The sequence below is a fragment of the Nicotiana attenuata genome, unplaced genomic scaffold, assembly GCF_001879085.1.
Source record: "Nicotiana attenuata strain UT unplaced genomic scaffold, NIATTr2, whole genome shotgun sequence".
NCBI lineage: Eukaryota > Viridiplantae > Streptophyta > Magnoliopsida > Solanales > Solanaceae > Nicotiana > Nicotiana attenuata.
Window position 1 is genome coordinate 192,002 of NW_017672251.1, and position 13,609 is coordinate 205,610.

At 39.8% G+C, this 13,609-nt stretch overlaps 1 protein-coding gene across 1 annotated transcript; it reads left to right on the forward strand.

The window, feature by feature from the left end:
- Nucleotides 1–4,039: 4,039 nt before the first annotated feature.
- LOC109212465 (ADP-ribosylation factor GTPase-activating protein AGD3-like) lies at nt 4,040–11,250 on the forward strand. Its single transcript, XM_019376110.1, has 16 exons — nt 4,040–4,228; nt 5,144–5,206; nt 5,550–5,594; nt 6,006–6,071; nt 6,212–6,259; nt 6,382–6,477; nt 6,550–6,591; nt 7,217–7,432; nt 7,569–7,700; nt 7,795–8,019; nt 8,140–8,226; nt 8,309–8,644; nt 9,372–9,517; nt 9,597–9,690; nt 9,956–10,404; nt 10,603–11,250. Exons 1-16 carry the CDS (start codon nt 4,133–4,135, stop codon nt 10,715–10,717), a joined length of 2,256 nt encoding a protein of 751 aa, XP_019231655.1. The 5' UTR covers nt 4,040–4,132; the 3' UTR covers nt 10,718–11,250.
- The last annotated feature ends 2,359 nt before the right edge of the window (nt 11,251–13,609 follow it).

Sequence of the window (13,609 nt, forward strand, 5' to 3'; positions counted from 1 at the left end):
GGTTAGAGAGTTTTTTCGTAGTAAAAGAACCCCGGACCTCAACTTGCTAAGATGTGTTGACGCCGAGGAAGCTGGAAGAATTATGCATGAAGTGCACGCAGGAGTGTGTGGACCTCATATGAATGGTTATGTGTTGGCAAAGAAAATTTTGCGAGCCGGGTATTACTGGATAACCATGGAGAAGGACTTTTTCAGTTTTGTTCGGAAATGTCATCAATGCCAGGTGCACGGCGACTTGATTCATGCACCTCCGACAGAACTCCATCCGATGTCAGCACCTTGGCCGTTTGTCGCTTGGGGCATGGATGTCATTGGGCCGATCGAGCCGAAAGCTTCGAATGGGCATAGGTTCATACTGGTAGCAATCGACTATTTCACAAAATGGGTTGAAGCCATCACCCTCAAGTCAGTCACCAAGAAAGCCGTGGTCGATTTTGTGCACTCCAATCTCATTTTCCGCTTTGGCATTCCTGCAATTATTATTACCGACAATGCCGCTAACTTGAACAGTCGCCTGATGGAGGAGGTATGTGAACAATTCAAGATAACGCATATAAACTCAACTCCCTATCGGCCAAAAGCTAATGGTGCTGTCGAGGCAGCAAATAAGAACATCAAGAAGATTTTGAGAAAGATGATTCAAAGCTCCCGGCAATGGCATGAAAAGTTACCCTTCGCATTACTTGGATATCGCACCACAGTACGTACATCAATTGGAGCAACACCATACTTGTTAGTTTACGGTACTGAAGCAGTCATACCTGCAGAAGTGGAAATTCCTTCACTCCGGATAATCGTTGAGGCGGAGATTGAGGACAGTGAATGGGTTAAAACCCGACTAGAGCAATTGTCATTAATTGATGAAAAACGGATGGCCGCGGTTTGTCACGGACAGCTGTACCAACAAAGAATGGCCCGTGCCTATAATAAGAAAGTGCGTCCCAGGAATTTTGAAATGGGGCAGCTGGTACTCAGACGCATTCTCCCTCATCATCAGGAAGCAAAAGGGAAGTTTGCCCCTAATTGGAAAGGTCCATACATCATCCGGAAAATATTGCCAAGAGGAGCACTGTATCTGGGAGACATCGAAGGGAATGATCCTGAGACAGCAGTCAACGCAGATGCAGTAAAAAGGTACTACGTCTAATCCTCATTCGGCGATGGCTTTTGTGCAATTGAGATGACGAAGGCTTTCTTTCTCACTATCCAAACACTGTCAATCCTTTGTAAACCCCTTTTGAGCCGGTTACCTTTCTTTGGCTACCCTCTTTGGAACCCAGAAGTACGAAAAAAAAAAGAAGAAAAGAAAAGAAAAAGAAAATATGATGAAAAGAAAAGGAAAAAAAAAAAACAAAACAACAACCAAAAAAACAAGTGTTTTGCCTGAACTACATTTGACTTGATCCCGAAAGGGTACGTAGGCATCCTCTCTCTGGGGTTCAGTCACACCAAAACAAAAATCCTGATTTCCCCGAGAAATGAAACTGGGGCAGATGATATAATGGTTCGGCCATGAATCCGCCGAAATGGTTCCAAAGTTGTAGTCCCGCCCAAAATCCTTTTACCCCAAAACCTTGTCCAAGTCCTTCCGATCAGTTGGCAAAGGCAGGAAGTGGAAAATGTTATTATTGGAATCTGACATAATGCAAATTGAGAGAAATAAAATGAGAGAGTCTTATCGGTGAAAACCTTCGGGCACCATAAGGCGACGGTGAGTAGAGAAACTGAAAATGAGAGAGTCCGCTTAGTGAAAACTCGCAAAGAGCACTATCGGGCGACGGTGAGAATAGAAATGAGAGAGGTCGATTGGCGAAAACCCGCAAAGGGCGCTGTCGGCCGAAAAGAAGACATCTCGCCACTAAAGGAGTCCTGGCAAGGTTCCCTGGTTTTGAAATACTGATTAATGGGTTCACGAGAAGCCGGAAAGTTTGTGTGGGTCGGGCATCCAGTCCAAGAAGCATGTCATGTTCATTTGAAGCCAGCATGCACACCCCAGATAAGTCCTCCTTTTTCCCCGAAAGGGATGCTTCTCTTTAAAATCACATGCTTGCCTTTTGCATACTTTTTCTTTGAATCCCTTTCGGTTTAACTCTGATTCTGTAACTAGTACAAAGAAAAGGTGGCAGGACCGGCTTCACAAGGCTCCGCCTGGTCAGAATCGAAGAAAATACCCAGCCTCAACGAGTGCGTCAGGCCAATCCCGACTGACCATGGTGGTTGATGCGTTCAAAGCAAAAACATTGGAAAAGAAAGGAAGTCAAAGGCAAAGGTCCCAAGGGCAGAATAAAGTGAAAAGGCTAGAGCCCACACGGGCGAGTCATCATGAAGTCCTAAGGCTGAACCCGGTCGGTTTGAAAAGAGATTCACCCTCAAGGCAAACAAGCAGCAAAGTTCTCATCGGAAATGGGGCCGGGATCAAGCAATTGAGATGATCAAGGCCACAAAACCAACCACCGTTTCAAACTAACAAATTGTTATCTGTTGAAAACAGGTCTAATTCAAAGCAACCGTGCAAGAAGCAGGTGCAACCCAAAAGAAATGAAATGCGCAAGCACTGAAACAACTCAGCAACAGGAAAACAACCAAAAAGGAAGTTTCCCCTCCCCAAATTCTTTCATGTGTTTTGCTAAATAAAAGGAAAACATATAAAGAGAAAAACAAAAGGAAAAAAAATGAGAAAGGAAATAAAAATGAAAATCCCAAAAGAAAAATAAATCATGGTAGCATAGGATCCCATTCCCTAAATATCCCGGACACAAAAACTGTAGGAGTCTTTTACTTCAAAATCCCGGAACAAAACCGAGATCTACCGGCNCTCCCCGGCACAAAAAACCGTGGAGCTTTTTTCTTTCCCCAAATCCCGGAACAAAAATCGAGGATCTCCCGGCACAAAAACCGTGGAGCTTTTCTTTCCAAATCCCGGAACAAAAACCGAGGATCTCCCGGCACAAAAACCGTGGAGCTTTTCTTTCCAAATCCCGGAACAAAACCGAGGATCTCCCGGCACAAAAACCGTGGAGCTTTTCTTTCCCAAATCCTGGAACAAAAACCGAGGATCTCCCGGCCTAAAAACCGTGGAGCTTTTTCTTTCCAAATCCCGGAACAAAACCGAGGATCTCCCGGCACAAAAACCGTGGAGCCTTTTCTTTCCAAATCCCGGAACAAAACCGAGGATCTCCCGGCACAAAAACCGTGGAGCTTTTTCTTTTCAAATCCCGGAACAAAAACCGAGGATCCCTTTACACTTCCAATTTGATTGATTAGATATGTGTTACAACTAAACTCACGAAATTTTCCTAGTGAAGACTGGGGCAGAAAATTTCGTTTGTTTGTTTGTTTTGGTGTCCTAAGCAGGTCAACCTCAAAACGCAAGGTGCGAGACGACCGATGGAATGAGTCCCAATCCAGAATCAAGGAAAGAAGAAAAGAACAAAAAAGACGAACTCAAATGTGAAACAAGCAAGGGTGCAGATTGCTCAAAATCTGATTGAAATTACAAGCTCCGTTGATCCTGTTTTGACCCAATGCTGCATGAAGAAGTAAACACCTACAACTTGCGAGCATCAAGATTCAGATTGGAGTCCACAGCAAAATCAGCTAAGACTCAAGATCAAGCTTCAAGAGAATTATAGATAGGAATCTTGTAACTCATAGTTGATAGGCATAGCTAGCTTAGCTTTGATTTTCCTTTTGGTGTAATAAGGAGGTCAGCAAGCAGTAGCAGCGGCAACAGCAGCGAAATCACAGCTCCTGGTAGTCCCAGCTACCAAGCACTCCAGAACTACACTGACCTGATTCCTTTTTAGCCAAGGATATGTAGGCAACCTTTGAAGCAGGGTTCGGTCAGACGATTCTCAAAAATGCTTCATACGGAGTATTCGGACCGGCAAAAATCGCTCGTATCCGCTCACTTATCTTCGCCCGAGAACTCTGCGTGTTCTCGAGCAAAGAGGGGCAGCTGTGAGCATAAAGAGATTGGCTCTACTAAATGCTGAAACACCTTTCGATATTCTAACTTAGTGCTTTGACATTTTTGAATTCATAGTTTCCCACTTTTACTTCACAAGTTTCATATGACAAAACCAATTTCAACATGTGATCTTTAGTTGAATAATGCCATATTAAGTGTTCAATGACTTACTCAGTTCTAATTGTAGGCCCTGTAATGACTAAATTTACTATTGCGCTGAGGGAAATCGGGACTTATAAGGAAGTTCTTCGGTCACAGGTAAAGTTTCCAGTGGTTTCTCAGTGTTTTGTTATTGTTGCAATATTGTTTCGGATGCTATATTGCTCAACTCCTTATTCAAGGCAGAAAGCAGCACCGATTGCCTTTCAAGAGATGATTTCAAAATCTATTCAATATTACCCTTTTATCTGGGTGTGCTTCCCGGGGTTATTGTCTTGACCAGTTTCACCTTGATATGGAGTATACTGGCTTCTAAGAAAGGTCATTTTGAATGAGCCACATTCTAAGCTCTATCTTGTCCCTGACACTCATTAGCTCCATTCTAAGCCCTATCTTGTCTCTGACACTCATTTCTGCAATATCTGTGTTAAAATCTTGTCGATCATAACCTTTAAGAACACAAAACGCCAATTTTTCATCATTTGTGACCTACGAAACTATGGTTCTTTTTCCTTAATAAAAGAGAAATAGTGTTCTCTTTTTGTTCCTCTTTTCGTTCCCTTTCCTCTTATGTGAACTTGAATATGGCCTTCTTTCATCAGCATGTTATCCCTTCTTGTGCTAGTTGAATGATTTACTGTTTTTGTTTCTATCAGTAGCAGCAGAATTTTCTGATCTCTTTGATATTTTATTCTTTTACCTGGCATTCTTCTTGACTTTACTCATTCTATAATTAAATTTCTAGATTTTTCCTCCTTAGGCTCTCCTTCCTATGAGAAGAAAAAAAAATATAACTGCAAGTGATTTCTTCTCATCTGTCAAAGCCTTGGAAGATAGAGCTATCTTACCTGTGCTGGTGGGAGGTAGCAGGTACCCAGTGAAATAATCGAGGTGCATGCAAGTTTGCCGCCCCAAAAAGAAAAAGATAAAAAATAAAACTGCAAATGATCTGGTTAGTTGATAGTGGGATTTAGCTAACCACCTACTTCTCCGACATTCATACTATATTCTCAGGTTGAGCATATGCTGAATGATCGGTTGCTGCAGTTTGTGAATATAGATCTGCAAGATGTCAAGGTATTCTTTGACTTCCCTTCTTTTCTAAAAGGCATTTCTGATCGCTACTTCAAGTTTCTAAACATATACATATGCCCCCATGACTCTGGTCTACTGTTAAGCGCAACCTGTGATGCGTGGGTCAGGCACACATCACGGTTTTGAATCCCGGGACAAAAGCGTTGTAGTTAAGTGGATAAGGTTAGAAGGGCGGACCCATTATCCGCATGCGCCATTGGGCCTTGGGGTTTCTCGGTTTATTAAAAAAATCCACATGTGAAAAACCTGATTTTGTGGGCTTAAATGTGCAAATATAATAAAATGATTTTGTAAGTATTTGCTACAAGGAGTTCTCTTTCTGCAGGAAGCTCGGAAGCGCTTTGACAAGGCTAGTCTTCTTTATGATCAGGTATTCTTATTCCTAATGCTTGTGAAAAATTTCACCATCTGATGCTTATGCTGATGTATTTATCTGTAGATAGTATTCAGTATACAGAAACCTTTCCTCTATTAAACACCTATTAAAAATTTCTTTGTCCAAAAATGTTGTAATACATTTCTAGCACGTACCTATTATCATGATATTCTGGTTTACCTTGATTGTTTCCTCCCATTTGAAAATGTCTCTTGGTGATATGTTTAGCACTTCACCGGGGTTGAAGGAACTCTTTAAGTTTGCACAAAACATGCTAGTTGATTGGAGTTCTGAATTAAAAGAACTAGAAATACTTCCTCTGTTTTTGATCTAATTTTGGGATTTTCTATTATATCCATTAGTAAACATTATCTAATTCTCATCGATATATGCTCCATGCTGCAGGCTCGTGAGAAGTTTTTGTCACTAAGGAAAGGCACAAAAAGTGACATTGCGAGTGTACTAGAGGAGGTATAGTCAGAAATAGCAGCCAGCCATGCATACTGCCTATAACATTGTGAAGTCACACTTGTTTTACATTTCCACATATTATTGACTACTTTGGAAATAAAGGAAGGCAAAAACACGTAACATGGTTTTAACTCATCCAGGAACTTCATAGTGCGAGATCAACTTTCGAGCAAGCTCGATTCAGTTTGGTGAGTGAAGCTGGAGTTAGAGCATCTCAAGGAATCTCTTAGATTTTATGTTTCAGAAAGTGTTACCACAATAGCAATGGCATGCTGACTTTTTTCCCCCTTTTTGAATCATAACAATCCAGGTAACCGCCCTTTCTAATGTTGAAGCAAAGAAACGGTTTGAATTCTTGGAGGCAGTTAGTGGTACAATGGATGCTCATCTTCGTTATTTCAAACAGGCATGTCATACTGCTGGGGACTATTCTAGCCTATTTGTTTCCAACTTCTCACATTCTATTTCTATCTTTTAGGGATATGAGCTTTTGCATCAGATGGAGCCATATATCAATCAGGTTTGTCTTGTTGCTTTTCATTGGTGGCAATTTGATTGAGGTCACTACAATTAAAATAGCAGATAGGTACAATCAGTTTTTGGTTTTTTCCTGCACAAAAGGTTAATGATCAAATTTGCATTTAGGTAATGGAGAATGAGATACCTTGCATCTTCTGCCAACTGTCCTCAGTTTCTGCTTACTTTTCATACTTAGAATGGTTCCAACTGGCTCTTTTCATGTCTCCTTATGTCTCATGGATCTTGACATACATGGCAAACACTCTTATAATGACTCTATTTCTTATATGCTGTTGTGTATTGACTCATTGTCTTGTCGTGGGACCTACAATGACTGGGACTCGGGGGCGGAGCTAGAGCACGGCCTGCGGGTTCGGCCGAACCCATTAGCTTTTGTCCAAACTATGTATTTGTCTTAAGAAATTCATCGAATATATACAATTTATTAATTTAAAACCCAGTAACTTAAACAGATTAGATTCTTGAACCCATAAACTTCAAATGTGACATGATACTTGAGTTGCTGCCAATGTGACATGATATGTTAAATGCATAAATAGTAATTGGCATTTGTTGCTGTCTCATAGGTGGTAGATATTGAAGGGTCATTTTTAATCTTTTTGCAGGTCCTGACTTATGCTCAGCAGTCTCGAGAGCGCTCCAACTATGAGAAGGCAGCTCTCAACGAAAAGATGCAAGAATACAAAAGACAAGTAGATCGAGAGAGCAGGTGGTTTTCGAATGGATCTAATGGATCTCCTAATGGAGATGGTATACAAGCCATTGGCAGAAGTTCACATAAGCAGATAGAAGCTGTTATGCAATCTGCTTCGAGGGGAAAGGTGTTGAAACTATTATATCATCGAGAACCCTTGGGTCAATCTTATTGTATCCTTTATATATTTGCTTTCATGTTTTTAAAGTGCTTCTATCTGCCCTTCACACCTATCATCAGCTAAAACTACAGAGATCTTTCAGGTTCAAACCATCAGACAAGGTTATCTCTCAAAGCGCTCATCAAACTTGAGGGGAGACTGGAAAAGAAGGTTTTTTGTTCTTGATAGCCGTGGAATGTTGTACTACTATCGCAAACAGAACACCAAACCATATGTGAGTACTACCTGCAATATAGGCTGGGATGTAAAAGTAATACCATCCAGCTAACCCTAATTTGTGGCCTATTGAGTTCACTTCTATTCTGCAGGGGTCAGGTAGTCAACATTCTGGCCAGAGAAATAGTTCCGAGCTTGGATCTGGACTTCTAAGTCGCTGGCTTTCATCTCATTATCATGGTGGTGTACATGATGAAAAGTCTGTTGCTCATCACACTGTAAACCTTTTGACATCAACTATAAAGATTGATGCTGAACAATCAGATCTGCGGTTTTGCTTCAGGATTATCTCACCTACAAAGAGCTACACCTTGCAGGTGAATAGCTATCGCATTTTCATTTTGGATATGTCATGCCAACCATTGTAATATTCTTGCAGGGTGGATTGTGTGCTAGACTTGCGAGATCAGAATTTATTGGTTTCCCCGTTATTGCAGGCAGAGAGTGCATTGGACCAAATGGATTGGATTGAGAAAATAACAGGAGTTATTGCTTCTTTATTGAGTTCTCAGGCTCCTGACAGGGTAACTATTAGAAGCTGCTATACATTTTTATTGCCTTAATTCGGTGCATAATCAATAACAATGTCCCAGCTTTATTTTTCAGTGTTTGACTGCCAGCCCTATGGGAAGTGGTCATCATCGATCTGCCAGTGAGAGCAGTTCATTTGAAAGTTCAGATTTTGACCCGCCTGCAGTTGAAGACCATTCATTTGACAGGCTTACCTCTGCACATCATGAGCGCCATTTCAGAAATTCACAACAGCTACGATCTGCACCAAGAACTGAACAACCAATTGACACATTACGTAGAGTATGCGGCAATGATAAGTGCGCTGATTGTGGTGCGGCTGAACCAGATTGGGCATCTTTAAATCTTGGTGTTCTTGTCTGTATTGAATGTTCAGGTGTTCATCGTAATCTTGGTGTGCATGTATCAAAGGTAAATTTTAGATTTCTAATACATTGTATTTAGTCATGGGCTATACTGCCTCTTGTTGGGATCTAAACTTCATTTCTTTTCTGTGCATATTCATTTATTTCTAGTAAGAAAAGTTAAAGTTGGAATACACAAAAGTGGCTTCTAGCAATTGCATGGATTTACCTTTTATTTAACATACTAAAGATCTGTTGAGACTTTTTGAACTTTAAACAGTAGAATGGTACAAGATCAACTAAAATATTGTTTCTTATTCTCTTATTTTTATTTGCTGAAAATCAGTTACTTTGATTGTTTTAGAGGTTGACAACCATGTACTTTGCAAGAGGCAAATAATTATGAAATCAGAATTTTCTGCTTGGTTTATGGCTATCATATATGTGGCTGTATTGGAAATTCTTTAGGTAGTTGAATGATCAGCAAAATGAAATTTCTAGTGTTCCTCTCGATGGTAGCTTTAATGATACATGTGATACTGGTGTACTGGTAGATTATGAAACTTTAGACTAGCTTTTGAAAGATCTGCATGTTAGTTTTCTTCTTTCTGACAGAGTTGGAGTTGTTTAGAAAAGACATGTCTTTTGAGCGTCTACTTTGTGTAAGCCCCTCTGAAAATTTTGTGTTTGTAGTTGATAGGCCTTTCTATAGTTAACTACCAGTTATAACATTTATATTGGTGCATGTAGTTGGTTTCTGCATCTTCTCCTCAGCTGTGGTCGTTTCTTTGCAGGTGAGGTCACTGACACTTGATGTCAAAGTATGGGAGCCTTCTGTTATAGCTTTATTTCAGTCGTTGGGGAATACCTTCGCAAATTCAGTCTGGGAGGAGTCACTGCAAGCAAGAGGTGCTTTCCAAGTTAACGTGTGTGCCGCTAGGTAAGTTACCCCCTCAATCATTTCTACTTTGAAGTTTATCTTCAGCTTTCTGATATAAATTGGCTGTTTCAAACTGAAGCTCGTACAGATCTGATAAACTGCAACAGCTCTACATTAGCAAGCCAAGTCATGCTGATCCCATTGCAACCAAGGAGAAATTTATACATGCTAAGGTCTACTATCATCCTTCAGAATTGTTTTGACATTGAGTACTTCTTTATCGGTCAGATTTAAGTGCGAAGTACTCAAGTTCCATCACATGATGGAAGAATTGAGCTTATTGTGGACTGGTTATTCAGGCCTGCAATTGGCTGTGTTAGCCTTTTTTTTGTTAGCGTAACATATTCGTTTTCTCCTATAAAATTGACTTTGTTTTGACTTTTATCATTTCACAGTACTTTCCTGGTTATTAATTTAATATTTTCTCCATTATCACAGTATGCAGATAAAACATTTGTCCGGCAGACCAAGGATAGTCACTCTGTAGCACAAATGATGTGGGAGGCTGTTCGAGCTAATGATAAGAAAGCTGTGTATCGCCTTATTGTAAGCTCTGAAGCAGATGTTAATGCTATTTACAAGCAAGTCGCATCTAATTCTTCCTTAACCCTGGCCAAAGTAATGCTGTTACAAGAACAACCATACACTGATCCAAGCTCTACTTGCTTAAAAATGGAATTTGCAAGTCCAAGTGAAAGGCATATAATTAGGGACTTTGATGGGTGCTCCATTCTACACCTTGCTTGTGAAACAGCTGACCTAGGGATGCTAGAGCTTCTTATGCAGTATGGCGCAAACATAAATGCTTCAGATTCAAGTGGTCAGACACCACTTCATTGGTGTGTTGTAAGAGGCAAAGCTGCATTTGCTAAGTTGCTTCTTGCAAGGTAATCAGAAGTAGTATACTGTGGTAATACGTATATGTTTCCCCATTAGTGTTTCATTGGGGGTGGTCATATTTCTTAATAATCTTCTGATGGGGGCAGTTGCATGTTCCCTACAAATTTATCCTTTTGTAAACCATATCAGTAAGCAATTCAAATCTGTGTCTGTTAACATTTGCCCTCTTGTGTGATTAACTGCAGGGGTGCTGATCCACATGCTTTGAATGGGGAAAGTAAAACCCCTTATGATCTTGCTTTGGACTCAAATTTTAATGACAGTGAGGTCCTTAGTCTCTTGTCAGACACAACTGCTTAATTTATTCAAGAGAGTATATACCAAATGAGGATAGAGATTGAAGGTGTCGCCTTTGTTGAAACAAAATCAGGGTTCAGTTCTTTGTAATTATGTAAGTGAATTTTGTGCTGATGGATCTCTGTTGGACACCACTGCTTCTGCATAGAGGGCTCTCGATGTTGAATGTTGTGGTTGGCAAGATGGCTGGGGTCTACACTTCTGGAATCATAATATGAAGTATAATGCTAGGGGTTGTCTATCAAGCTTGATTTTGGAGGTCAGATGCATTAAAGGGTTTTGCAGTATTTTTGTTGTAAAGTTGCTTTCTCACTTATCAGTTTTATTGGTTTTTGTTTTTAGAGTTCTGTTTTTGTGGCAGGGGCAAGGCATCCGGCCTTGCGTGCTGGTGTTTGGTGTACATTTGTCGGTTATCTTTTGTTGGGTAGCCTGTGTATATCTAAACCGAAGTGGTAATTTAACCAGAGGGAAATGTATTTGCCTGCCGTGTTCTTAACCTAAAATTTGACTAATAAGTTAAATCAGTTAAATTTGTATATTTGGGCTTTAAGCAATTGATTTAGTCCAATTTCTTGATCTTTGGAAGTAGGAGATGAGCAGATAAAGTTGATAGTAGGAAGTAAGAAACATGAGATTAAGAACGATGTGAAAATAATAAAGCGAAAAGAAAGCTTTTTATTGATGAATCTTTGAGTAATCCTAGTAGCTTAACGTGGAAACCGAAGTGGTAATTTAACCAGAGGGAAATGTATTTGCCTGCCGTGTTCTTAACCTAAAATTTGACTAATAAGTTAAATCAGTTAAATTTGTATATTTGGGCTTTAAGCAATTGATTTAGTCCAATTTCTTGATCTTTGGAAGTAGGAGATGAGCAGATAAAGTTGATAGTAGGAAGTAAGAAACATGAGATTAAGAACGATGTGAAAATAATAAAGCGAAAAGAAAGCTTTTTATTGATGAATCTTTGAGTAATCCTAGTAGCTTAACGTGGCTGAAAGCGTGTAACGATTTAGGTATAATATAAGCAATACAACATTCCAATTAGAGCGCATACAAATGGGGAAAGGGGGATATTTGTACTCTTAACTCTTATATAACCGTTTTCCTAATTTCCTGCCTAGCCGTTAGTGGCATTATATGCATTCAACGCGGATCTCATCGGTTAAGATTAGAAACGGTGCAACTAATGGGCATGATCATGAACGGATCTCGTGTATCTCAGGGTCAAGTACCTCCAGGTGAATATCTACCCGGATCCTTACGGCTTCTCGGTATGTAGACTTTGGTTTTCATGGCTCGAGGCAAGCCGTGTTGTTCTGAATCTTTCAGCTATTAGGACTAAAGAAAGCTGTAGATCCAGTTGAGGAACACTAGCCATGTGTCATCCATCTAGCTAGCCACGTGTCATAGTTGTTTACCCATAAAACGGTGCAGTTGAATTTATACGTGGTTTTTAGACAAGTGAACTATTTTGATCCTAAAATAATAGATGAATTAAATAAAAATATAATACTTAGCCTTGAGATGGAGATAAAGTAGCAGAAATAGTAATTCCGGGAGCAGGGCTTCCGGGGACAACAACAACGAACAAGATAAAACTATATTAAGCTTGAATAGAGTATAGCGTATGTTTTCCAAAAAATTCGTATTCTTTATAATTATAATAGAGCTCACTATTTATAGCTGCACCTAGGAAATAAGGTCTTAGGATCAAGCCCCTATTTAATGTGAATTATGAGGGCCATTGAAGAATGTGTAACGTCAGACAGTGAATGCCATATTCCTTGTAACGGGCCGTGTAATTAATGCTGTAGAATATTCCTCACTAAATGCTATGGGGTGGCAGACATTTATCTCATCTTTATGAGTATCATTCTCTATGGTAACGGACGGGGTCGTTGCCTTCGGATTCAACTATCTTCTGTCTTCAGCTCCACGTGTCACCTCCTCATGCGATCATTTAATATAAACAGATTTTATCGTATACAGGTAGTCTCCTTACATTTCGATGGCATAATTTTGTGTCACCGGAAAGTTGGTAGAAATACCTTCTTTGGCGGGAAATTCACTGACCCCCTCTGAAAAGTTTTTGGCGGTGTGAGCATGTGATTTTTGCCCTATATGAATTATTCCCAAAAATTCCAAACAAAATGATTTCTTTCATTATTTTACAATTGTGAGAATTTTGTGTTAGTTTCTGTTGATTGTTTGCATTTTTGTGAATTTTAATTCATATAAATACTTGGCATTTGCGTTTAGGATCTAATTTCATGATTAATTAGTGGTTAAGTTATTTTTAAAACAAAATATAAAGAAAATAACAAAATAGTCCATTTTTGCATTTTTCCTTTTTAATTGTTGAATTTGTCATGGGTTTGCTTTAAGTAGGACTTAATCAATTTTAGGACTTAATTAGTTTAATTTTGGAAATAAATTTGGTCTTTATTTTAATCTTGCATTTTAATAAAGTCAGAAAATTATAAAAAATACAAAATGAAAATAAAAGGGAAAAGAGAAAACAATTTTGAGAAAAAGAGAAAAGTTGGTCTTAAAAGACCCGAATTTGGGCCAAAATGGCTGAACCCAAACGAAATAACCCGGTCAATGAGCCCAAGATCCGTCATCCAACCCGGTCCAGACCCCCTAATGGCTAAACGACGTCGTTTTACGTCAAGTTAATCCTAGCCGTCTAGGTTACTTGATCCAACGGTCCTGAAGCCTACGACATTTAATATATAAGTGTCTGAATATACCCCCCCCCCCCGAGCCATCGTCTCTCTCAGAGACGACCCTGAACCCTCCGCCCATGACTACCGCGACTCCGCCTACCGGAAATCGCCTTACGGCGGTTCCGGTAGGCCAAACTCCGCCATTTTTACACCACAAACTCACCTC

Coding starts and splice junctions, on each gene's coding strand:
- LOC109212465 (XM_019376110.1), top strand. CDS start 4,133: ATGACTTACTCAGTTCTAATTGTAGGCCCTGTAATGACTAAATTTACT. Junction 6,592..7,216: donor TGGAGCCATATATCAATCAG/GTTTGTCTTGTT, acceptor ATCTTTTTGCAG/GTCCTGACTTATGCTCAGCA. Junction 8,645..9,371: donor TTGGTGTGCATGTATCAAAG/GTAAATTTTAGA, acceptor GTTTCTTTGCAG/GTGAGGTCACTGACACTTGA.